At 58.4% G+C, this 26,818-nt stretch overlaps 1 protein-coding gene across 1 annotated transcript in view; it reads right to left on the bottom strand.

Annotated features, from left to right (window-relative positions):
• Positions 1 to 26,818, bottom strand: part of TAFA5 (TAFA chemokine like family member 5) — a 192,125-nt gene that overhangs the window by 4,135 nt on the left and 161,172 nt on the right. The window contains exon 3 of the mRNA XM_028115681.2: positions 26,619 to 26,746. Within this exon, the coding sequence (XP_027971482.1) occupies positions 26,619 to 26,746 (128 nt within the window). The remainder of the gene's footprint in view (positions 1 to 26,618; positions 26,747 to 26,818) is intronic.

Below are 26,818 nucleotides of genomic sequence, written 5' to 3'. Positions count from 1 at the left end.
CCTTTCCAGACTTGGTGCAAAGGCTGGTGTGCATGATTTACAACACTGGCCTTGCTGCAGAAGGGCAGTCCAGGGGCTCGGGCCCAGGAGCTGGGTGCTGTCCGCGCCCCCAGCCCCTCCACCAGGAAGCCTTTGCAGCTCCACGGTCCCCACCCGGAGCAGTTCGCACACCAAAGCCTGTCCTGTGTCCTCACGTCTGTCTGTGCCGACTTCAGTGGACCAACCGGCTTCTCAGCAGGTGCACCCAGCGCTGGCTCCCCACCCTGCCCCAGAGGACCCCCGGCCCCCAGCTGATGCTGCTTCCCATCTTCTTCCACATACCCCGGCCTCACGCTTCCTGCTGCTGCTGGGCGGCCCAGGAGACAGACACCAAGCACAGCAGAGCTGAGGAGTCCCCAGGCTCCTCTCTGCTCGGGCCGGGCTTCCCCACCAAAGGCTGACCCGGACTGGACAGAAGAGCCCCGAGCCCAGCCTGTCGGACAGACGCAGATGCAGACGCAGGTCTGGCTTCCCTCATCGGCACCCACCTGTCCCCTTCCTCCTGCCTCGAGGCCCAGGGCAGGAGGACAGTGTGGAGAGGGTGCGCTGCAGGGGTCAGAGCCCGGGCCTGCTTCCCTGGCATCCGCCTGACCCCAGGAAGGGACGCACAGCCTGATGCCCGCAGTGCTGGCCCAGCCCACAGCTCCTCCATAGGCCCGGTGACAGGGACTCATGCTTGCGGTCGGGGCTGCCGCGGCAGCGTCCAGTGGGGCCTGGAGGCAGAGTCCTCACGGGCACTGGCAGAAGCCAGCCAGAGCCCTTCTGGCCCCGGGGAAGCCAGATGCGTTTGCAGCTTGGGAACCTTCGGTGGTGGCCCATCTCAGGGCCTGTGCCGGCCGCCACAGCTCCACGGAAACCGACGGTGTGCAGGCCTCTGCCCGAGGAAGGACATTCCAGCTGGCTTCGCTGGCCTCTGGCTCCCTTCCTCGGGAACACCCGCTTCGGTCTCATCCTGACGTCGGCTGCCCCCACCCGGGGGACACCAGGGAAGCCCTCCTGCATCCTGGCAGGTGCCCTTCACCCGGGGACTGCACGGCCGGGCTCCCGCGACAAGAAACATGCGTCACACCTGCACGATGGGCCCCCACCAGCTCAGGGACAAGCTCAGCCCGTGGCCCCTGGCTTGGAGGGACTCTGACGGCCATCTTGGGCTTGGGGACAGCTCGGGTGGAGGGGACAGTCCCCTGTGAATGTCCCTGCTTCTCGAGAGCATGCCCTTGCTGGGAGACCCCTTGCCACCAGGACACAGTCCCCGGGTCAGCAGGTGGGGTCCCTCCAGCCACGACCCCGTGTCCTTGGGGAAGGGTCCTGAGCAGGTGGTTCCTGAGCCCCGTCGGCCCCAGGATTCTCGCTGACACCAGACACCCGCCCGCCTGCGACGGCCCTGGGGGGCACGCCGGGGCTCCCGTCCCAGGGGGTCATTCCGCCCACCCCGGAGAGGCGTGTGTTCTTCACGGCGGCGGGCGGGCTTCTCGACGCTACAAAGCATCGTTTAAAAAACAAAATGAAACTGTCCAGCCCCTGTGAGTCCAGTGAGCACTATTCTCTGTTCTTCATTAAAAGCTGGTGTTTCCTGTCAGGTCTGGACAAGTGTTCTGTAGGAAGGAGCCCAGGGTTCTGGACTGAGAGTCCCAAACAAAGGGTCCTAATAAACAGCAGACACATGGGCACCGTGAGATGGGGAGGTGGTGGCAGCCTGCTCTGACAGGCTTGGGATGAAAATGGCCGTTGCCATGGGAAAGATAAAGACATAACCAGGGCAGAAGCTTCTGGAAAGGCTACGCATCCTCCCACCCGTGTCCCATCATCCGTGTGATTGTGTCTCTGGGACCGTTCCCTGAGGCTGCACGGCTGGTCCACGTGCAAGGGAGCCTGGACCCCGTGTCCTCCCCAAACCTGAGCTCACAAGAGTGGCCGGAGTGGCCATGGTTTGCTGTTCGGTTTTTTAAATAAAACAAATCAAACAGCATGACGTGGCCCAGGGCAGCCCCTTCTGGTAACCCGGCAAGGTCACGATCTCAGACAAGCCCCCGCCCCATACCCTCTCCCCTGACATCTGAGCAGGTGCGTCTGGGCCGGGTGGGGCGTGCTCGAGCACCCCCTGCGTTTGCTCACCGCGTCCACACGCCGTCATCTGCTCCCGCCGTGTGACTCGCTGCCTCCCGGGCTCACGCTGCAGCGTGCTGGGGCGGGTCCCAGGGGATGCGAGGTCCCCACCCCGGCCTCTCGTGGGGACGAGGCTCCAGCCTGGAGGGGGCTGGGCCAGGAGGCTGGGAGCAGGTAGCCTTCCCCGTGCCCTCAGCTGACAGGCCCGGAGGTCCCTCCTGCGGCCCGACCGCGCGGCCATCCCAGGGCCTTAGTGCCAGGTGAGGGCTCACCTCGGGGTCCCAACGCTGCTATCAGGGCGTCCTAGGTTACTTCACCGCTGCCTGCCTCAGTTTCCCCCCGAGTAAACACTTCCCCGCCTCGCGGGTTCCTGACTTAGAGCCGGCACCACGCAAGTGTCTCTAACACTGAAACTAGGACAGGCTGTGGCTTCAGGGCCCTCAGAGCAGGGCGGTGAAGAGCCTGGGCTCTAGTGCAAAGGGGCCTCGGCTCGGCCCGGGCCCCGTGTGCACGCTGCTCCGGCCTGCTGCTCCGGAGTGGCGCGAGGGCAGCTCCGAGGCCGTTTCAAGGCTCGAAGGGGACGACCCAGCCCTGGAGCCAAGCTGACTTCCCCAGGACTCACTGTTCGCAGAGGAGGCACCGGGGTCCTGCCCCCGGCCACAGACCGTCCATCCCGAGCACCCGCAGGGCCAGGCCGGGCGCCGTGGGTTCCTCATGGTGAAACAAGGGTGGTTGGGAAGCCGCAGGCTCTGCTGCTCAGCCCACGGCAGAAAGACAGCTGACAGAAGGACTCCTGACCAGGAGTGGCCCGAACTGTCCCAGGAAGATGCTAACAGCCCAGCCAGTCAGCCTGCGTTTCCCAGGCCCCTTCCTGGAACGGCTCCTGTGGCAGAGCGGGGCTCAGTGGCACACACCCTGGCCTCCGTGGGCATTTCCAGGTTCAGGTCCTGTCGAGACACAGGCTCCCGTCCCCCGACGAGCACCCCTCCCTTTGTGAGAGCGGAGGTAGGGCCTCCCCACGGTGCTGGTGGGAGGAGGCACCCCACCATTACACGGGGGTCGGCGGGCCCGGGGCAGGTGGGCCGGGATTTAGGCTACACCGGGCTCCCCCCGACAGGGCTCCCTGCTTCATGGAAGACCCTAAGCCACCCAGCAAAGGCACCGCCATTGCCCCGAATTACCGATTGTTTGCTGAGACGGAGCACAGAGTTAATTCTAGGACCTGGGTCATTCCCACAAACGCCAGCATGCAGGTCCATCCACTGAAAATAGCAAACGTGTGTGCTTTGCTGGCTTATGTCCCCCTGATCAGCATGGATGACCACACAGGACGACTGAAAGTCACAAGTCGTGCCCTGAGTGACCAGGGCTCCAGAACCACTGGGCCTGGGGTCCCAGGCCTGGAGAGAACACCACCCACCCTGCCTCGCGGGGCTGCAGTGAGAATCCCACGTAGGACGTTCGAGTGCGAAGTGCTTTGTGAATGCTCACACGTACAAGTCTCCCTCTGACAAAGACAGTGACTTTGCCTACTGCCCCCCCAGAGGGTATTTACCCAAGGCCTCGAGGGGAGGAAGCCATGAGTGGGGGCAGGGGCTGGACTTGGCTGAAATCCAGCCACCCTGGGCCTCCACCGTCTCTCTGCCACGGGATCTGACTTCCCTGGTCGTCCTGCAGCCTGGAGAACCAGGGAGGGTCCCGTGGACAGGCCTCGGTGGCCTCAGTGCTGAAGCCTGGTGGCTTGATTCTTCACCAGGCACAGGAGCCCCTGGGTTGGTAGGGTGAGGAGGGAGGGGCGACCCCCCCCATAGAACAGGTGCCCCTCCCCCCGATATTACAGGTGCCCCTCCCCCCGATATTACAGGTGCCCCTCCCCCCGATATTACACGTGCCCTCCCCCCGATATTACACGTGCCCCTCCCCCCGATATTACACGTGCCCCTCCCCCTGATATTACAGGTGCCCCTCCCCCCGATATTACAGGTGCCCCTCCCCCTGATGTTACAGGTGCCCCTCCCCCTGATGTTACAGGTGCCCCTCCCCCCGATGTTACAGGTGCTCCTCCCCCTGATGTTACAGGTGCCCCTCCCCCTGATGTTACAGGTGCCCCTCCCCCTGATGTTACAGGTGCCCCTCCCCCCGATGTTACAGGTGCCCCTCCCCCTGATGTTACAGGTGCCCCTCCCCCCGATGTTACAGGTGCCCCTCCCCCTGATGTTACAGGTGCCCCTCCCCCTGATGTTACAGGTGCCCCTCCCCCCGATGTTACAGGTGCTCCTCCCCCTGATGTTACAGGTGCCCCTCCCCCTGATGTTACAGGTGCCCCTCCCCCTGATGTTACAGGTGCCCCTCCCCCTGATGTTACAGGTGCCCCTCCCCCTGATGTTACACGTGCCCCTCCCCCTGATATTACAGGTGCCCCTCCCCCTGATGTTACACGTGCCCCTCCCCCTGATGTTACAGGTGCCCCTCCCCCCGATATTACACGTGCCCCTCCCCCTGATGTTACACGTGCCCCTCCCCCTGATATTACAGGTGCCCCTCCCCCCGATATTACAGGTGCCCCTCCCCCTGATATTACACGTGCTCCTCCCCCTGATATTACAGGTGCCCCTCCCCCCGATATTACAGGTGCCCCTCCCCCCGATATTACAGGTGCCCCTCCCCCTGATATTACACGTGCTCCTCCCCCTGATATTACAGGTGCCCCTCCCCCCGATATCACAGGTGCCCCTCCCCACCAGGCCCTGCCTGGAATCTCCTGGCACCTCTGAGGAGCCGGAGGGCCGGGCCGGCCCTGGAGCCTCGAAGCCAGGCCAGGCCTTGCAGGGCAGGAGCTGAGCAGGTGCCCAGGGTGGGTCCTGAACCCTCGGCAGGACGGGCCCTTTCTACTCAAGTCACCAGGCAGAGGGCCTTCCGGAAGGCACAGCTGACGCTTAGGTGACAGGTGGGATGGAGAGGGGTGGCCCAAGACACCCGCCTGCCCCACCTCCTCCCCCCGACGAGGATGAGGTCTGACTCCGCTACCCTCCGGACGTTCCCTCGTGGGGGTTCTCCTTCACCCCACATCTGGTCAGCGGGCTCCCACAGACGAAGCTCGTGGGCCGAATCCTCAGCCTGGAAGGTCTAAGAGGCCCAACCCCGTGGAGGGAGGGACACGACCCTTCCCGGAGGAGCCCCCAGCTGCGCAGACATGTCCCCTTTACCATGCTGTGAGGTGGGAAGCTGGGCACCTCGACCCCATGAACACACACTCCAGTGTGCAGAGCACAGAGCACCCGAGACCTCACAGTGGCTGGGCCGGCCACAAAGGCCAGAGACAGACCCCAGGCCAGGTGTGAAGACAGCACCCTGGAGACACAGGTGTCCCGGGATCCCCCGGCCAAGGTCCCCCAGATGCACCTGCGAACTGATATTCTGGTCATGGCGGCTGTTCTAAGGACGTCTGTCCCCTCCCCCACCTCTATCGCTTGTCCGCCGCTGTCCAGCAGGTGACACTGGCCATTTGCTGGGGATGGCGGCTCCGTTGTCTCCTGCTTCTGCGGAAGCACTTAGTAGGCACAAAGAGAAGCACCTGACCCCCCAGAAACCACAGCCCACAGGGTCAGGTGCGAGGCCCCTCCTCTGTGAAATGTCCCCCAAACCCAGGCAGCTGGCCACGAGGACACGAGACACACACCAGGCCCGTCAGCTCGGGGGAACGTGTCAGGCTGAGGGCCGAAGGCCGGTGCTGGCCGGGCCTTCCCTGAGCCGCATCTGCAGGCACCACGCGGTGCCCTGGTGAGGGGGTGGCAGGGCCTGATGCACGGGTCAGCCCGGACGGGGCACCAAGCTAGCCAGGCTGGGGCCCCTGTCCCTGCCCTGCGGCCTCACAGTGCATCCCTTTCCCCTAGTAAGCAGTCAACCCCCCTGGGGACCAGAGTGAGCAGCCGGGCACTGCTGTGTGTTGTCACCCCCCAAAGCACAGGGACAGGCCCGAGGAGCCAGTGGGGAGCGGCCGGGTGACCCCAGGGCCGATGTCCCTATCTACAAGGCCTGTAGGCCAGCCGGCCACCTCTCCCGGCGTCTGAGCAGATAGGCCACGAGATGAGCTTCTCGTTGAGCGGGTTAGGATCCAGCGAGAGGTGGGAGGGCTGCCAACGGCCCACACGGGGGGCGGGAACTCACTGAATCTTCGAGTCAGCACGTTTGGGTGCTAATCAGACTCCCACTTGCAAAACAGACCCGGCGGTCCCAGGACAGACGCCGAGTCAGGTCCCCCGCGTCGGCTGGGGGGCTGAAGGGCGGCGTGCATGCCAATACTGGGGGTACCGGCACGCGAGGGGGGCAGGGAGACGGGATGCAGACAGGGAGGACCGGCGGGCAAGCACACAGGGTGAGGGCCGAGCCGCCACGAGCCCTCCCCCAACATCCGTCTTAACGTGTGTCCTTGTTGCTGCTGAGTCCAGCTCAGCCCCGCCCATGACCTCACTGCCTCCCTGCGCCCGCCCCCTGCGCCCCTGCTGGGCACCTCCAGCCCTCTGTCTGAGGGAGCACTGACTGGCCTTCATCCTCCCTAAGGTCTCCTGTGTGTTTGCAACAGCCCGGCTTGCCAGGCGGCTTTTCCGAAGAGCGTGTTGACAATCGCGGGACAGGCTTTGCAGCCTGGATTCCTGTCCGCTTGGTCTCTGCCCCAAGGCAGCGCCCGCTTTGAAGTTAGTCCCTCGCCTGCGCTAATCCAGGGCAGGTGCCCCTGCCGGCCCCACGCTGGACCCCGGCCAACATCAGAGCCTCAGCCACCGGCAGCACACCTGTGGCCCGCGTTCAGCCCACGTTCTCAGGCGGGTGGGATCAAAGGGGACGCGGAGATGACAGAGCGGGCGGGAGGCGCTCTTCACAGACGGCACCAGAAACGCTCAGGCCGACACTGTGCCATCCGCAGTGGGGAGGGCAGGCCCTGCAAACTCAGGATCAAACCCCTTCCCTGGTCTCCTTTCTGGGTCCACTTGTGGGGAAGACGGCCACTCACGGTGGGGAGGTCACCTCTGCGAGACAGGGTCTGGGCCCCTGAGCTGGACCAGGCGGTGCCTGCACTGGCGCGGAGCCCCGCCAGGCCGCTGTCCGTCCCGAAGCCAGGGGACCAGGACTGGCCATAAGGACATGCCCATCTTCCTGTCTGCTCGTGGCGGCTTCACCGTGATCCAGCCTGTACGCCACACAATCACACTTTCAGAGGGCGGAGGTCACGCCTTTCTGTGGCCAACGCCATCACCCCGCCCATGTGGAAGACTCGCCCCCAGGAGGAGCCCCTACCCGTCAGCGGTCACTGCCACCCTCCGCGCCAGCCCCCTGGCAGACTTTCTGCCTCTGTGGATCTGTCTGTTGTAAACGTTTCCTGTACATGAATCACACCGCACGTGGCCTTTTATGTCTGGCTTCTTGCGCTGTGCGCGATGCGTTCAGCGCTGGTCCACGCTGTGGCCTGTCCAAGACCTGTCCTTCGGCTGAATGCTAGTCAGTGAACAGCTAGACCGCGGTTTGCTTCGTTGACAGATGGGCTCTGAGCCGCCCCCACTTGCCGGCGGCTTTGCTTAATGCCTCGGTGATCTTGCGTGGACAAGATCTTGCGCACATGTGGGCTTTCACATCTCGTGGCTGGACACCCAGGGTCCCACCGGGACGGCAACAGCTGGTCGTGCAGTGACCCCACATTAACTTTGCAGTGACTGCCAGCCTGCCCCCCCCAGGGGCCCGAGCATGTATTTCTGCTTCTCTTGACGCCTACCCCTCAAATCCACATTCTTCCCCGCACCCTTCGTGAGGCCTCAAAATGAGACTGGAGGGAACTAAAGCAAACCACACAGCAGCACCTCCTTCGTGGGTCAGCCACCGATCCTGACTGCAAATCTCTCTTCCTACTTTCCTCGGCCGTTCGCGTGTGGGGTTTTAGGACCTCTATGTGTGGGCTATACCCATCTCTGTCCATGTGCCGTCCCTCCACCACGTGCTTCAGAACCAGCCGTGCTGCTCAGGTTCCAAAGACTCCCAACCTTGTGACCTGCCTGTCTTGGGGGAGGCGGGTTAGGGAGATGGAGGTGAGTCAGGGCTGCCCCTGGGACACGGGGCCCTGCATGGGCTCTCGGTCTGTGGCTGACGCACAGCGTGACTTGGCCCCTCCGTGGCTCAGTGTCCTCATCTGTAAGATGCGGATGATAGCAGTCTGGGGCTCACGGGAGGCTGTCAGCATGAACAGGTGGATTTATGCACAATGCTTAGAACAGCATCTGAGCATGTGTCTTTAGCGTCAGAGGGTCCATGGTTACTCTGGATTTCCCAGACTGGACTTACGATGACACATCGTCTCTCCAGCCTGAACCCAGATATTCCCCGCCCGCCCTCCAGCTAGTCCACAGCCTCAGGCCACATGTTCCAGTCTGTAATCTGCCGGGAATTCAGGCTGGGATGTGGTGAGTGGTAAGGCTCCAACTTGAGTGACCCCAAACATGAAGCCCGTTTCCCCCACCCGCCGTCAGGGACCCCTCCCTTCCTCACCGGTCTGTGCTCGCTGCACCCCACAGTCCAACCCCCAATGCCGGGGTTCCACTCAGGGCCACGAGGTCTGCTCCATGGAGCAGAAAGTAACCGTAGCAAGACCAACATTTTCTCAGGTTTTAAGTGTATCCTCGGGACTTGGACAAACTCTGTCCCTGTATCAAGGACAAGGTGGGTACCGGTGGGGGGCAGCCCGGGGCTCAGCCACTCACAAGCTGCACACCCAGGTGCGCACCAGCGGGACGTGGACACCAGGGAGGCCTCTGTCCCAAAGCCTTCCTACACTGTGACGGGTCTACATGCCCAGCTAAAATGTACAATCACTGGTAATGTTCCCAAAACTTCATCAGGGATCTGACTGAAACTGTATTTAATCTAAAAATTAAATCTGAAAGAACAGACAACCTCACAGGGTTCGGGCATGCACTGATTTTATCCTGGTATGTGACAGCTTCCTGCTTATTTATTCAAATCTCTTTAATTTTCTCCTAGTAAGACTCTGCCATTATCTTTACACAGGTGATCAGCCTTTTCTTAACGAAAGTTATTTAGAGATTTTCATACGTTTCCTGCTGTGTTTAGCAGAGACCTTGCCTCCCTCTTATTTACTCAGGTTTATTTTACTTACATATTTTAATTAAACCATTACTCTTCTGAAAGCTATTTGCCTGGAAGTGAGAACACAACTGACTTTTGTCGAGCCTCTCCTCCCCGCTCAGGTAGGAGGCAAGTTTCTTCCTAAAGTCAGCCTGTGAGCCCACCTGTTTTCACCTAAGTGACACATTCACCAGCCTGCTAATGCCGCATCCTGGCAGGCAGGCTCGATGGGCTTCCATTAACCTAGTCTGGGGTCGGCAAACTCATGTTGCCAAGGTCCAGGGAGTGCAGATTTTCAGCTTTGTGAGGTCTCTCCTGCAACTGCCCGGCTCTGCCACTGCATCACACAGAGAGGCATCCCTAAAGCATCTGTAAGTGAAAGCAAGGCTGTGTTCCAATAAGACTTTATTAATAAATATAGGTAGGGGGCCGGATTTGGCCAACAGGCTATAGTTTGCTGACCTCTGATCTAGACCACAACTTGTTTGTGTCTATGAAAACTTATGGCTGAATACAAGTAGAGAACCTTCCGTATTCATAATTTATCCAATTTTTTAAAATGTTCCTTTCTTTTTTTTTAAACATTTTCTGTTTTATTTATTTATTTTTAAAGATTTTATTTATTTATTAGAGAGCGAGCAAGAGAGAAACAGCATGAGAGGGGAGAGAGTCAGAGGGAGAAGCAGGCTCCCCACTGAGCTGGGAGCCCGATGTGGGACTCGATCCCAGGACTCCAGGATCATGACCTGAGCCGAAGGCAGTCGCTTAACCAACTGAACCACTCAGGTGCCTGTAATTTGTCCAATTTAATAAACTCCTTAATTAGTTTTCAAGGCACCTCAGCTGCTCCTGCAGAAATTTGGAAGCACCTGTTTACCTCATCTGTAAGTAATAAAGATTGCATTTTCTCATATCAAATAATGATGTGATTGCATTTGCCAGATCTTCCAAAAGGTCACCATGGGGATGGCTGCAGACCTGCACATACAGCCTGCCTCGGTCCTGATGTGAACAGGGCAGGGGGCCAGCTATAAGGGCAATGTTGGTGCTCATTTCAGAGGGACATTAGGTTCCAGGGGGCCCACCTTCTCCTCCAGGTTAACTCCGAGGTCTGCTGGTCCTGATGATGATGTCTGTTTGATATTTTTCTTAGGAATAAATGTGGTGCCTGCTTTGTGCCCTTTTTCAAAATCTACTTAATTAGAGCACATTTTTACCTGATCATCCTTTGGGGTTGGTCATCCTTCTTGATTCTAAAATATTAAAAACATATTTTTCTTTCTCATATAAATCTACTTTTGTGTCGTTTTAAAGGACCTCAGGATTCAGTGCACTGTCACTTCATGCAGGTACAGGTGACGTGTCCCAATCACGCCTGCACATTCCAGGGAGCAGGGACCCCCCAGATGTATCCACAATCTCAAAGCAAAGCGGGGTACATGGGGGCCTCAAGGGCACTTTGCTGAACCAGTCCAGTGCCTGGCACAGTACCAGACCCATGTCCCAGACTCAGAGTCTTGGTGGAACACAATGGCTCCGTGTGTGCTCTCCTACCCTTGGGGAGACTTCCGGCATCAGGGTTTCACCAGGCCCTAAAACGAACTGGGCAATTTTCCAGTATTTGGGGAAAGGACACCTACACATTAATGTTTTTAAGACCGTGCCTATTAAGCCATCTCCCTCTGTGATTTCTACTGGAGGATGTTAACATCTTTCCATTCCTTAGTTACGGTAATTTTTACCCCAGAAAATCATACATGTAATGAAACCCTGTAGATTTATTGATCGGTACACTAGCCATGTATGCACTCTTGAATAATCTGAGACCTCAACACAAGCTGGTTTTCCCTCCTTCCTATCAGATTTATTTTCTAACAAAAGAATTTGCACATGATAGAGGTCAGGGCGCATTTTTATAGTTTTGCCAGATACGCAGTGAATGATCACGTCCATGTCTCTCTTTTAAAAGTTCGCTAGCGGGGCTCCTGGGGGGCTCAGTCTGTTGAGCATCTGACTCTTAATTTCGGCTCAGGTCATGATCTCAGGGTCATGGGATTGAGCTCCATGTCAGGCTTTGTGATCACTTCGGAGGCTGCCTGAGATTTTTCTCTCTCTCCCTCTGCCCCTCCCCCACCCTGCATGCACGGAGCTCTCTCTCTCTCTCTTTCAAATAAATAAATAAAATCTTTTTAAAAAAAGTTCACTAATATTTCTCTTTCATGTTTTGTCTCTTTCTCCTCTCCTTTTGTGGGTGGATTTTCCATAGCTTAGGTCTTTTATTTTCATTTTTCCTGATTTAAAAATGAAGTTATTTAAAGATGTAAGTAGACCCAAGTCTATCTTTCACTGTGCCTGCAAAAACACCCCGTGTTATCCTCATAACATGCAGAATGCGATTCAACAATGAAGACATGTGGACTTTATCATCAGGGGACATGCTGGCTCTGCTCTGATGGTGTTACTGTTCTAACTCCTTCAATCTTAAGGCAGCCCTAGGAGGCGAGGAGCAGCGTTCCGCCCATTTTACAGATGTTGACACTGAGGCACAGAGAGCCAGGTGACAGGTGCTCCACCAGCAGACTGACGTCAGACCCTGCAAACGGCGGCACACTAGGACCACTACACACCGTCTTTCACCTTTCGCCCCCCATTTGACCGAAACGTTGTGGGAAGGTATTGGGTTATTATTATTATTATTTTTGCTACATCTTAAGTATAATGAAAGTGACTGGAAAAGAATGTGGCCACATTTGTCTTCTATGCAAGTTCGAGTCATGACGGATTACAGATTCTTCTGCACAGATTTCACAAATGATGGGGAATTAGAAGCAGCCTGTTTGTATGTTAAATTGTTCAATATGTAGTTGCGAATTCAGTCACGATACTTTTATTATTCAGAAGGTCTGTATCTTGGTTCTTTTAATTGTTGTTATTGGCGGTTTTGACTTGACCTCAATGCAGATTTAAGGGTTGTTTAAATTTTGAACTGAAAATTGTGTTCCTGATCATTTTGTCAATTTGCAATTGGGCTTGCTTCATATAAACATATGCTAATCTGTGCCCTGAGGTTTCTGTGATACTTTCATTACTTTGAACTGTAATGTATCAATATGTGTCAATAATCATATACACTCGTATGATCTTACATGTATCAATATATGACCTGTTGTTCCAATTTAATCATTTTACCTATTGATTTCCTTTTCCTCTCCTTGGTCTGGTATACCTTGCTTTATTCTTTGCTTTAAAACTTTTATTTATAGACGTGACCATAAGAAGGCAATGTATATTTGACTATTTTAAACACCTAATTTAAATAGTCTCTGCCTTTTAGGAGGGGAGATTAACCCATTTATGTTTATTGTCACCCTGGCCGGGAAGTTCTGTCCTAAGAAGCATGCCCCATCCTGATTTCCGGTTATGCTCCTTTCATGGGTCATTCTTCACACACATGCACAACATTTCACCTGCTTTCTCTTCTGCCATGGTTTCAAGAAATCGTGTTCTTATTCCCATTAGCGGTGGCCTTTCTGTTAATCAAATGCCCTCTTAATGATTAAGCCATTTCTCTAATGACTTAAGTCATTGTGGCTCCTTCTACTCACATTAAGTGGCTCTTCTCCTACTCAGCAGCTGTTCCCCCACCTCAGCCTTTATTCATTTGCCAGAGGTTACAAATCAGTTTACTATTACACAGAAGTTGTTTTTCACAATAAACACAGCATATTACATTACACGCTGTGGGTTTTGCGTTCAGTGTTCTAACCACAGTCACGGGAATGCTACTTACATTTAGCTCCGTATCTTTGTTGGTATCCATAGTCACCATGATTCTTCTCATCTATGGCCTTTTCCGTTATCAGCCCCTGATTTTTATTTCTTTGATTGGCTTGACATTATCTTTCATTTTTTCAGGAAAGTTTTGTGGGTGGCCTATTTTCTAAATCCTTGCAAATGTAAAGCTGTGTTCTTTAGTCCCTTGGTGTGAAAAACAACTGCAAGTAGGATTGAATCCATGAGTGAAAAAGCATTTTTCGGCCGAATCCCTGGCTGTGGTCTTTCCTTTCCTTCTGGTGCAGAGGGCGGCTGGTCTGTGCCTTCGTACCTTCTGCAGACTCCTGTCCTCTTGTGTTTGAATTTCATTTCCCCCATTTAACCTGTGGGTTGTTACGAGGCAGCTGTCATTCTTTCAAATCAAACACACCCATGGGCTGTGTGGGTCGTGACGGCGTTAGTCTTGTTTTTAATTGGTTTTTCTTTTCTTCCCGGTCCTAGTTTCATCCTATAACCTGACCATCTCTCCCCTCCTGGTCATGGTGGTTTGGCCTCCAGAGCACCCGCCTCCTCAGATTAGGTGCCTGCCCTCCGTCTCCACACCCACTGACTTTTTTCTCTCTGACTCCATTTCTGTGTTTTCTCCTATGAACCGCCCCTTGGCTGAAGACTCGCCCACATCACTCCATTGCTTCTCTGCAGGGACAGTTCTTTCATTTGCAACTTCCAGTACAGATCTCAATTGCACTCATATTTTGGGTATTTTAGTGTTTATCCCCCGGGTCACTCAGCAAACCTTGGATCCTTGCCTTTGCCCGAGCTTGTCCTTTCCCTGGGGCTCCTGGCTCCTGGGTCACAGAAGTCACAGCCCCTTGTAGCTGTCTGATACCAACAAACAGATGTTCTCCAGAAGTCTCCTCTGTGCACGTGAGAGGACTTTTCAGAGCTGACTCTGCCTTTAATCCTTTAGAAAGTATTCCTTTCCACAGTGTGCATTTTCCCATAGGCTCACGTTTGAACTTCTTTGGCTCTGATGTTTTTTTTTTAATCCCCTTTAAACAGGCAGAGGCCTGTTGGGGGCTGGAATGAGCCAACAGGCCCAGAAGTGAACAAGTTTTCATCCTTCAGGTCAGCTCCTGGCTGGCCTGGAAGGTCTGGATGTGCAGAGACCCTCAGTCTTCATGTGACCCCCAAAAGGCTACCAAGTGGAGGGTGTGGCTCCCAGGAGTATCTCATCCCCCTTGGGAGGTCAGGGCCTCTGCTTCGGTTGGACATTCTCTTGAGAATGGAGAACCGAGTGGGTGATACAGGCCCTGTGTGCCCCAACTCTCTTTGCTGCATCCTCCTGCCCACCTGAGGGGCTCTTCCTGCTAACTCCACCCCTTCCCGGGAGCCTCACCTCCACCCACCACCTCCTCTCCTGCCTCGCTGCTGGGAGTCAAGTCTCTGCAGGGGACGGGGAGAGCTCCTGCTCATCAGACCCCGACCTCTGCCTGTTGCCTTGCTGGTCGGTGCAGCAGCGTCTGGGCCCCGAGGTCAAGCCCAGGCACGAGGAGGAAGTCTCAGCCTCCTTCTGCGTCTTAGGAGGTCTTCGTCACTCCTGGGGCTCAGACAGTGGGGCAGGGGCCTGCCAAGAAGGTACCTCCCATCCACTTGTGATGTGCCCACAGGGATGTCACCAGTCCTCAGCACGTGTCTCTTTTCTTTGAGTCATGATGTGATTGCCAGTGGTTCTCATTTCCAAAAATATTTGGAACGGGAAGCTGGGCAGGGGCTGTGCCACTGGTATAAGAGGTCTGCCACCGTATTAACCCAGAAAGCCAGGCCACTTCTTTACAGACTTGGCCGAAGGACCAGACTGTTCCTCTCTCTTCCAAGTGTCCGACCAGCTTGTTTCCGTATCGTGGGGATGGCTGTGGTTGTGGGGAGGAGGGACGCTACCTCTCCGACTCCCCCGGTCCTATGGAAGCTGAAGCCACATGGCCGTGACGACACAAAGTGGGATGCAGCCAGAATTCAAACAAAACTGAGAGATGCAGCAACACAACCAGCACTCTGGGGCTTTCCCAGATGGGGGGCGGGGGGCTTCCCGGAAGGACCACGGGTACGGCTTCTTCCCGATGCAGCCTCTGGGGATGTGAGCACTCCAGAATGCTCTGGAAGGTGCCACACAAGGAAAACAGCAGTGCTTTTACCCTCACAGACTCCCTGGTCTTTCCCTCTCCCACCACCCCAAGGACCTGTGAGGCCAGCCGGCGGGGGGCACTCTTACTTCTTCCGCAGATAAGGAAACTGAGGCAGGGGACACAATCCCATGCAGCAAGTGGAGATGGCGACCCTAGAGTGGGGCTTGTCATGGTGCAGGGCACGGCAGGTGCGCTCACGGTGCCTGGCAAGGCTGAGCTCTGTGTTTTGGCTGGTGGTGGTGGTGGGGGAACAGACGGGGGCACTGGTGCCAGAACCCAGCGATGGTGACGCGGGCATCAATACTACCCAAGACGTACGTCACCCAGTACACCTCGGGTCTAATGGGGAGTTGACATTTAAAGTAATTTGGGTTGAGACACAGATCCTTCCATTTCATTTTTAGACTCATCTCTAATAAGTGACCATGCCAAATGCCATATTTCCTTCCCTGTGCCACGTGCAAACACCGCCGGGAAAGGGGTGTTTGCTCCCGGGAGCTGCCGTCTGGGTGGGAGCTGCCGTCTGGGCGGCGGGGCTGGGCTGAGAGCGCCCGCCAGACCCCGGCACATGGAGGACAGAGTGCGAAGACACAGCAGCAGAGACAGGTTCGGCGTGACCAGAGCCCGGGGCGGGGGCTGGGACAAGGCGGGCAGTGCAGACGACCACCAGCCCGCCTCGTGTGGAATGCAGAACGGTGCCGGACGGGGAAGGAGATCTCGCCCTGGTGGCTTCTGCGCTGTGCCGACTTCTGTGACCGACTTCCTGCTTACGTGATCCTACTTTTCACAGCACAGCTGATGGGGTTATGTTTACCTTCATCCTTTACAAAGAAATACAGCCCTGAGCAATGTCATCTGGAAGATCATAAGGACTTATTAAACCAACAGGAAAAAAACATGTTTTCAACCACTTTGCCAGTATTTCTGCCCAATGAGCTCATGAAACCTGGAATCAGAGAAGAGAATTCACTCTAACAGCTCCTCTGGGAACTCAGGATCACTCTGAACTTCCTCCATGCTTCTCAAGCGCTCGCTGTTGACAAGGTGACTGCCTCACGCTCGCAGGATCACAGGGACCCCCTTGACTTAGGCGCAAAGGAGCTCTTGGCAAAGGGACATGGCGGGGGAGGTCCATGGCGGGCATGGACAACCCACAGCGGGCACGGCGGGTGGCGGAGATGGGCAGCATGGTGGCAGCAGCCCCTCTGCTTGCTCCGGAACGCTGTCCCATTCAGTGAGTTGTTCTCTGAAGGCTCCCCTAGGGGGGCTCATACTGTCCCAGCCTTCCTTTAGGACTGCTGAGATCTGGGGCCATTTGACCTTTTCGGATTCCAGAGCACTCCCCCCCCACAATCAGGATGAGCTGTGGGACACGTGTGCCTGGCCAGCACCACCCCCTCAACACACCGGTGGCAGGCATTCTCTTCCGTTTATTCAGCACTGTTGACCTCACATCCGAGCAAGGGCCATCTGTGCAAGTGTAAATGGCACCATGAGCTGCCCCTGCAGGGATTCTCGCGGTGTGCCTGGCAGCAGTCTGAGAGCCAGCGGCTGCACATGTTTCATCCCTGCCTCCCTCGCATCCACCATGGAGCCAGAAGGAATGGGGTGGCTGGGAAAAGTACTGGCGGAGGGGAGGGAGTACCGATCAGGCGACCCAGCTGCCCACACAGGGCCAAGGGGAAGCAGGACTCAGCCTCCCAGGCCCCACGCAGGGGCCCGTCCCCCACCCTGACGTGGTGCTCTCTGCAGGCTGGTGTCATATCTACGGCATCAGGAACACCCACCCCCAGGTGGTAGGCTCGCCCCAGGACCACAGGCTTCTCCACCGCGCACGTTCCCTTACAATTCAATGATTTGCCGTTTATGTACTTAAAACAATTCAAAGAACCATGGCTTTAACGAAAATGGAGACTCACACAGCACCATTACCGTGAAAACCTGCCGGCACGTGATGCCTCCCATCATGAAATTGGCCAACAGTGCCCATGGAAATCATGCGGGCTTGGTCAAACGGATTTTTTGTTTCTGGGCTCATTTCTGCCGAGAACATGAAGACTGTCACAGCTCACGATCCTCGCTGATGCCATGCCAGCCATATATGTTTTGTGTTTACGCATGGAATCTATTAAAACATCCAGCTATTACCGTGGTGATGAATAGCAGTGATTCAGAGAACACAAAATTGATCACAGACAGGGATCAGAGTAATGACTCGGTATTTTTCATTGTTTGTGCTGAAGAAAGAATTAGCTGGGTGTAAGCACTGAGCTACTTTGGGGTGAGTCCCCGCCATCTGCTCTGCCTCCCTGGATGCTAATCCTAGAAAACTGACAAAGCCTTTCGTCCTTGGGAGGATGTCCTATTCACTGGGGGCTCCTTGGAGAGCAGGTGGGAGGGGCCAATTTGGGTTGGAGTCCACCCCAGTGTCCACCCTTCTCCGCTCTTCTCTGGGGCGGGTTTCCTCACGAGCCCTGCTGCCGCGCCTCATCCTGAGCTTGCTCGAACACCTATCTCCCCGGCACACCCGGTCCACGCTCTGTGCACCGTCTGGGCTCCAGTGGACCCACCATCAACACCATCCCATCAAGTTCCACATGACTGATGGATGGCACTGCTGGCCCCTGATCCCTGCAGGTGGTAGGGGCGGCCCCAAGCCCCAGACACGGCGCAGAGCTCCGCACCAGATAAGGAGGGACAAGGTCAGTCAAGGACCCTTCCCGGGAAAAGGAGGCAGACCCTAGGAGCAGGGGCTGGGGCTGAGTGTCCAGGGGCTCTGGTCTCCTTCTCAGGAGCCACTGTCTCTGCTCCCAGACGAAGCTCCACCTGGCATCAGCTGCAGGAACAGAGGGCCCCGAACAGACGTCTGAAAGCACGTCCTCATGGGCACCTGCAGGGCGGGAGGGGCTCAGCCACAAGCCCCCGCCACACGGATTCAAACAGAAAATCTCCAGCTGAAAATCCCGTTTGTCTATTAGAGGCAAATCCACGATCCCTCTCGTTCTCGGGCCAAGACATGGAACTGCGTTCCACAAGTGGCACGGACGTTTGCTAAGTCCCTCCGCTGGGACCCAGCGTCCACGGCGGGAGCTGCTCACCCCGCAGGTGACCGGGACCCTCGTCCCCTCCTGAACGATGAGGGGTTTCCTAGGCCCCAGGCTTGCCTCCCGTACCCTGTCTTTGGTCCCCGCATGCTGCTGACCTGCATCTCCTACCTCGAGACCCATTTCCTGAGCACCTGCTGGGGTGTCCTCACCTGTATCCCAAGTCCCCACACAGGGGCTGAGGTGAGACATAGCCCAATCTGCTCTTCAGGTACCTGGACCAACACAGAGCCCAAACTGCCCTTCGGCCCCATCCCTCTGCCTAGGTGTCCTGGACCTGGGACAGCTCAGAGGGTGCCCAGGGCACGTTTCTATGAGGCTGGCCTGGGGCAAGGTCTGCAGCGGGGAAGCCCAGTCTGCATGGTACAGGGGCCCCTGGGAGGGGAATGTGGCCAATGAGCGGCCCCCAGAGGCTGGGCATGCCAGGAAGGACGCACAGAGCCCGGGGGGCGGGGGCCTCTGCTGGGGCCTGGGACAGCTGCCTGGCCAGCTGACGGGAACCCCAGCAGAGCCTCAGGGACCACTGTCTCCCTGTTCCCAATGAACTTGTGGCCTCTGGCCAACAGAGCCCCACGTCAGCTCACGCACGGCCCAGAATCATTTTTCTTGTATTGGTTTTCAGAATGAGCCGCAGAACGGCAGCTGAGACTCAGCTCTATAATAAAAGCTTCTAATTGCTGGGATGGCTCATTCAAGATCAGAGACAAACCCAAGCCTCCCAAACACCTCTGGAAGGCACTGCGCTCCTGGCTGGTGTTGGGATCACCCCGTGTGCAGGAGCTCAGAGCTGGGGTGGGGGGTCCGCAGCGCCCTGGAGCCCCGGGTTCATGAGATGGGCGAGTGGTGAGCTGCCTCACGCTGGGGACAGGGCCCGCGGAGCCGGGCTGCGAGCACAGTGTTTGGGGGACGGGACACGCTGTGCCCAACGTTCCCCGGAGTCCCAGAGCTCGGGAGTGAAGAAACCGCTGGTGGCCGTGAGCGCGCAGGGAGGTGCGTTCCCAGCAGCCCACAGCCGGAGGCGGACTCATAGGGGGAGAGAAAACTGGGGGCACAGAACCGCCAGGCGCCGCAGAGACCCCCAAGGCCGCAGTGTCAGCAGGACTGTAGGAGGTCCTGTGGGAGGGGGCCCAGGAGGACCAGAGCAGGGGGGCCACTTCGTGGTGGATTTCGCCTGCCAGGACGCCCCTGGACTTGCCTCCACAGCCACGGCCTCCGCCCTCCCTGCTGGACGCCTCCAAGCTGCTCCACACGGACACCGGGCGCTCTGCCACGCTGGCCTCCCCGGCCTCGGACGGCCTCATGACTGCCTGTGTGCAGGCCAGGAAGTGCTCACGGGCTGGTGCAGGGGGGACCAGGCTGGAAACACGAGTCCATCCCCACACATGCCCCTCCTCAGCCCTCCCTGCACCACGCTGGTGTCGCCGGGTCCTCTTACAGACACGGCAGACCCCCCACTCCTCTCCAGCCACAGCTTCTCATCAGAGTGGCCTCACGCCCGTGGCCCCAGCCAGCCTCACCAAGGCAAAGCTCACTGCCCCTCCCCAAGTTTCCCCGGGGCCCCCGGCGCACTCCGAATGGATGCCGGCATCTTCCATAGGCCCCCGGGGCCCTGCCTCACCCCTGGAGATGACCTGGCACCTCGAGCTCCTAGGAAGCCAGGCTGTCTCTGGAGCTGGACGCAGGGCGGGCCCTGTGTGCACCCGTCTCCCTGCTCCCTGGTGGAATCCAGAGTTCCAGGTCCGGGACGCCCCGGCGCGGCTGGGCTCTGGCTTTGGGGGGCTCGGCTGTGCAAGGTACACTGGCGTCTGAGTCTTTGCACCCATTTTTCCTTCTGGGTTTAGAAAGGGTGCTTTTCCACCTGCAGCCCCGCACAGATGGCTGCGGACGGATCTGCACTCCCCCATCCTCGGCGGGCACACGCCCTTGGGAACCCACGTCTGGGAGCTGCGGGAATTCTGTTTCTAAGTACTTCTCTGATAATCTCTTCTCCACGTTTCTCTATTTTTGGACCTTATATTCTTCAGAACTCCTGAATTGGTCTTCTAGTCTGGTTTTTCCTTACTTCTCTTAAAACATCGACTCTACGGCTGAGACTTCTTCATTCTACTGGACTGTGAACAACATCTGTTAACACACTCACGCTGTGCAGATGCGCACAAATGCACGATCTTACGTGTACATGTGCTCATCTATGCGTGCTTTATACATACTTTATACCTCCGTTCTTATAAAGGTAATATATGTTATTTCCAGAAGAGCTCTTGATCTTCTTAATGTCTGAGTCGTGTCCTGAAACGACCATGACTCTCTTCTTCTCCTTGCAATCCTGGGGCTCGGGGGCCTGCAGGTGACAGCTCACCCCTGCGTCGTGGGCAGCCCGGCCCAGTGGGGGTAGGTCGGCGGGGGCGCCTTGTAGGGGAGCATGCCAGCCGCGGGGTGATCACACCTCCTAAGTGGGACTCGGGGGTCCCGGAGCCAGACGCCCCCCAGGGGAGGGAGGGCCCCCGAGTCGGCCCCTTCAGTGTGCCCTCGTCCTCCCGCTTCCCGACCCACCTCTGCCCCCACGGAGTGCCCGCCAGCTTCATGGCACTGCTGTGTGGCCTCCTCCCCCACCACCTCCAGTGGCCCGTTTGCTCTAGGTCCTCTGCTTCATGGCCGGCGGCCTTTGGTCGCTCTCGTCAAGCAGTGACCCTTTGCTTCCCCCACATTGGTGAGCGGGACGTGAAGAACCGATGGGCAGATGGTGGGCTTCCCAGAAGGGTCCTCAGGCCCCAAACCACAGTGACCCACGGGTTTTAGCCTCGAGCTTGGTACATTAGTGAGGGCGAGAGGACACCCCCCCAAATTCGTGTCCACCTGGAACCTCAGAAAGTGACATTTTTGGAAATGGAGTCATTAAAGATGTGATAAAGTTTGTGACCCGGAATCATCGTTGATTTAGGAAAAGCCTAGATGGGATGGTGTCGTCACGAGGCCTGGTTCTCGCGGGCACATGGCCGTGGGAGGACGGGGCACTCACTGGGTGATGCCGCCACACGTCCAGGAGCGCCTGGAGCCCCAGAGACTGGACAAGGCCACACCTCAGCTTCACCCGGCGGGAACGAGCGTCTGCCGCTGTGAGCCTCCAAGTGTGGGGTGACGGGGGGGCTGCTGGAGCCTTGCAGGGCGCGTCTCCAGAAAGAAGCTGCAGCGGCCCCTCCGGGAGCTGAGGGGCTGCACATCTCAAGACCTGGGTCTTCAGGAAGAGTCCTCCCTGCTGGTGCTGGCATGGCAGGGTCCAGAGTCACCAGGCTTCTTCCCCTCGCTGGTGTGAGCCCCCGGTGGGGCTGTCTGCCGCGGGGCCGGCTGCGAGGGCTGGGCTCTCTCCTGCAGCCCTGCCTGCAGGCCACCCAGAGGGCCTGCACCCCACTCCCGAGCACCCGAGTGCGGGGCCCAGACCAGCTCATCCACCGAGAGCGTCTGCTTCCTGCCATTTCCTCTCCTGCACGCTCTGCCTTTTCTCCTTTCCATGTCCTGTCACTTCATAGGGGTGTCCAGACGGCAAAAACGGGAGGCACATATGTTCTGTTCTTTTAACTGGGAGCCCACAACAAGCGTTTGCTAAGTTTCTACAGAGAGTCCCTGTAGGAATCTCTGCACCAGTGTGTGGGGCTCAGATCCAGAGCCCAGTCCTCAGGGCCCAGTGCTCAGGGCCCAGCGCTCAGAGTCCAGCACTCAGAGTCCAGCACTCGGGGTCCAGCACTTGGGGCCCAGCACTCCAGGTCCAGTGTTCGGGGCTTGGGGTCAAGCACTCCGGGTCTAGCGCTCAGGGTCCAGGGCGCAGGGTCTGGCACTAGGGGCCCAGCCCTCGGGGCCCAATGTTTGCGGTCCGGGGCTCCAGGTACAGCGCTCCAGGTCCAGTGCTCGGGGCTCGGGGTCCAGCACTCTGGGTCGAGTGCTCGGGGTCTGGGCTCAGGGTCTGGTGCTCCGGGCACAGCGCTCAGGGTCCAGCACTTGGGGCCCAACGTGCTCGGGGCCCGGCACACAGGGCCACATGTGCCGCTCCTCCTGCGTGTCTGCCCCGGGCACGGGCCTGGCACGAGGAACCTGAGTGGTGGCTGACTGGCAGAGCCACCCTCCCGGGCACTCAGAGGGTCTAGACCTGGCACACGCTAGGCCCTCGGGTGGTACATTTGGAATCCAAGAACGCAGAGACCTCCTGGTCACCTGGACAAGGCGAGCCATCCTCAGGACGGTGGAGAAGCGCAGTGGCCCCCAGCCTGCCCCACACTAGCTCACACATCCGGGGTCAGAGACGCTCGGCACTGCAGGAGATGCTCATCAGCAGAGCCCAATAGGAATAAATGAGAACATAAGCCACCTGAGTGCTTCTCTGTCATGTGAACCAGTCTGCGGTGAGCGCTGACCTCTGGGACTGGTCAGCAGGCTGGGCTGGCGTCCCCTCCCAATGTCGTCCAACAGAGATGCCCAGCTGCCTGCCCACACCTCCTGTGGCCGCCCTCCTGGGACCGCTGGGCACACAGGTGCTCGGGGACCCGCTGCTGTTCTGCCAGGCAGGGCCTGCTCTTGGGAAGTGTGGTTTGGGGGAAACAAGTTCCCAGGAAATCCAAGTTCCTGGACAGAACTAGACGGACACCCCCATGAATGCTCCTCACCCCCCACAACGGGGCCTTCACACAGTACGGAGTTCAGGTGTGGTGCGTGATGCTCCTCGGAAAGATGGGTTCCCATCCAGCTGGTCCACTCTGATTTGGGAGATGGGGCCGCAGCTCATGCCGGGCACCTTGTAGTACATACACGTTACAAAGTGTGGCAAAGCGACTACCGATCCCGGCGTCCTGATCGCCACTGGCACATGCCGCTCGCGGCCTCAGCAGCTCACATCTGCGGAGACGAGAGGTGTGGGGAGGGCAGGAGAGCGCTCTGCTCTCGGGGGGGACCCACACCACCCGCCATCAGTGGGCACAGCGGAGGACTGCAGAGCTCAGGGGAGACCGTCTCTGGGGGCGTCACGGGAGGGCACTGTTGCACCCGGGGGTGAGGCCTGCAGCATCCCCCGCGTCTCCTTTCCTGGTTCAGACCAGCGTCCACAGGGCCAACATGGCGTGGGAAGCAGAGCCTGGGAAGCCAGCACAGATGCTAAATCCTCCCCCAAGTCCCCCAGGATGGTGGGCTCCCCACGATTCACTGTGACCTGCAGGAGTCACCACGTCCAGCTAGTGAGCCTGTGCAGACGTGTGAGCTTCACTAAATGGGACTCCCCCTCAGGACATGGGATTCTCTGATATTTTTACTTAATTTCCTCCTCCCTCTCTCAAATGCAGATCATGATCCAGTAAATTAATTTCATGACCCACTAATGGGGTGAAGACCTGTCCTCTGAAGAGTAGCGCTCTCAGAAATGCAAACATCAGCGCATTCCTGGGATCTCTTCACAGGCGACCACGTAATTTATCGCACGTTCTTATGTCGGCCTTGAGCGAGGGGCCGGGGGGGTGCCCCTCGGGCACAGTGCCTGCCGTGGGTGGTTGGTGGGCACAGAGACGTGAGCAGCGTGGCCCTCACAGAGGAGTGGGGCGTGACACGGTCGGCGGGGGGGTGCCACTGACACACGGCTGTGGCCACTAAGGTGGTGTGGGCGGTCACATGGCTAAACAATCACAAGGGCTCTCAAGGCCCATCTCATGGAAAACCTACTTGTGGTGAAATGGGAAATCGCGGGGCTAGCCAACATCGGTAACGGAATCGAGATGCCAACTCGAAAATGGGAATATACACTCCAGTTACACGGTGTTTGGGTCAAGAGCTCGAATGACCTTTGAAGAAAGCTTTGCAAACAGGTCACCGCACACCAGGATTGCTGTCAGAGCGAGAGATGTGTCTGCAGACACCTGGGGAGACCCCGGGCCTCCAGCCTCATCACACAGCCCCTCCACGGGACGCACCAGCCCAATCTTCGGCGCACACGCCCTCCACACTGCAAAGGGCACCGTGCCCTAGGTGTGCACCCCTATGGGGGGCGAGGAGCCTCGAGAGTGGGCACTTCTCCTGGACTTGCCCCGAGCCTATAGCAGGTGTCCTTCCCACACCTGGACCAGCAGGTGCATCTGCCCGAGCACCAGCTGTGGCATGCTGGCTGCCCCCCAGGGCAGGCTCCCCTGAGAATGGGCAGACGGGAGAATCGGTCTTCAGAGCTAAAAGATCCGTGGGCTCGTGCAAAGCCAGACCCAACGTTTGAGGGGGGGAAGACCCAGCAGACTGACAGGCTGTCTCCGTGGCCTACTACCAGCTGTGGTTTTCACAGCGGTCAGACCAAGGCGATGGTCGCGAGCTCCTGGGCCCGTGGGGCCACAGGACTGGCCCAGCAAGGGGGATGCATCAAGGAACAGAGCCTGCCTACAGATGCTGGGCCTGCTAGAGGGCCTGCAGGGCAGGGAATTCAGAGCACGGGAGTGGGGAAGGGCTTGGGAGCCTCAGTTCACCTGTGTGACCGTGAGGGTTGCTGCTGGGCCACTTCCTTCAGCCTGCCTACCCCCAGCATCGTGCTCGGGGCCTGGAGTGCAGGCCGGACCCATAGCCACGTCCCAGGGCCACTGCTGTGGGTGGGCAGCCTGGAACGTCCCCCAAGCCTCCCCTCCTCCAGGTGTTCACTCAAAAGACCCCATCACCTGGCATGTCCTGCCCACAGGGCTGCCGTGGGCCCTGCAGGGAACCCACACACTGACCCACAGGCCCCAGGGATGTGGGATGGCAACCCTGGCTGTGTAGGATCTGCTTGTCCCCAGGTCTCTGCCTTTTGGGAACAGCACACAGACGGGGACCCCGGAAAGATCAGCTGCCTCCTGGATGCCCCTGGAGGGGGCAGCCTCACATCCGAAGCCGCCCAGGCTCCCTCAGAGCCGCCAGGCGGCTGACAGGTCATGAGCTGGCAATCCCCGCACACGTCACAGGTGCGAGCACAGGATCGCCTGCTTCTGTGCTGGCCACGGCTTGGGCAGCTGGCATGCTGGGGAAGGCCCCCTCTGGCCGCCCTTGTCTCTCGGCTGACAGCCGTGCTCGGCAGGTGCCCTTGGGTCCTGCCCACCTGCCGTCAATGCAGAACCACCTGATTGCCACAAACAGACGGCCCGTCCTCAGAATGTGCCCCCGAGGGGCCCGAACTGTGCTCTCCTCAGCAGCTGCGGGAGCTAGGCCCCCTGGACACGTGGCTGGATGGCCCGCCGGGGCTGCCTGCAGAGGCCGGCATGCGGTGAGGGAGGAAGCGCGCCGGATTTCCTCTGCTCCAACTCCGAGGGGCTACAGCCTCCACCTTCCTGAGCAACCCTGTGAGGAGACTCGGATGCCAGCCTGGCTTTCCGGATCCTTCCCTGGGGGCCCCAGACCTCCCTGACTGGACATTCCCACGTCACGGAGGCAAGAATCGGGGCCAAGAGATCAAACCCCACTTCAGGTCTCGGTTTCTATGTGGAGCTCACGACGACGAGCCAGGCTTGGGGTGATAATCAGCCTGGGGAAGGAGAGGCCACCGCCGTGTGGGCCGAGGTCTGCGGAGTCCCAGCGCCCAAGCCAGTGGACACAGGCCCCAGCTGCCGTGGCTTGCATCATCGAGCGTGTGCCTTGAGGAACTTACCTTTGGAAAAGGGACCTCAGAGAGCGGCCCCAGAACCCCCTTCCTGCCCTCCCCTCCCAACCTGTGGGTCAGCAGCCACGGGGACCCGGCGGGTCCCGGCTCCTGGAACAGAGCATACAGGGTGTGCCCCTCAGCGGGATCTGGGAGGGACCAGGGCGCCCTCGGGGGTTTTCAGGGTCTCCGCGCAGAATGGCCACCATGTGGTGCCCAGGGTAGGAGCCGACCTTGAGGACCACGCCCCTCCCCAATCCTTGCTCTGGAGAGGATTCACCTGCCGTGAGGGGGTCCTAACCCGTCCTCCTGCCTGGAGTTGTGAGCACACCCTCCACCCCAGAAACGAGACAGTGTTACCAACCACCCTGTGTGGGCGCTGAGCTACCTTCTGGGCGGATGCTTTCAGAGTGTTCTGCCTGGCCCTTGGGCCCACCTGTCGCAGGGACAGTCTGACGGAGCCCAGGGACAGATTGATCTGGCCCCAGAGGGTGAGGGGGTGCGGAGGGGAGGCCGCGAGGCTGGAGGCCTCTCCGCACCAAGAAGCCCACTGCCACTGTCCCCGTCACTGCCGACGTGGGGCCCCCCTCCCCAAGGGTACCCACTGCCCAGGGCTGCTCGCCTTCTCGGTGTGAGGAGTGAGCGGGGCTGCGTACGCACCGTGGTGGTCTTTATCCGCCCGCCGGGCTGTGTGCACGTCCAGCCTGACCGGTTGATCAGCAGGTCACAGCCTTCGCCCTCCAGACACGGGAGCATGTCACACCACTGCTTTGTCTTGATGATTCGAGCTGTGGGAGAGAAGAGAGCCGTTCAGCCGCTGCTCACGGGGGCCCTGGGTGGCACCAGCAGCCTCACTCCTA

The sequence above is a fragment of the Eumetopias jubatus genome, unplaced genomic scaffold (genome assembly GCF_037043125.1).
Source record: "Eumetopias jubatus isolate StellerSeaLion01/CBP00866 unplaced genomic scaffold, mEumJub1_p1.0 scaffold_8, whole genome shotgun sequence".
Taxonomy (NCBI): Eukaryota; Metazoa; Chordata; class Mammalia; order Carnivora; family Otariidae; genus Eumetopias; species Eumetopias jubatus.
This window is presented reverse-complemented; position numbering and strand designations above follow the sequence as displayed.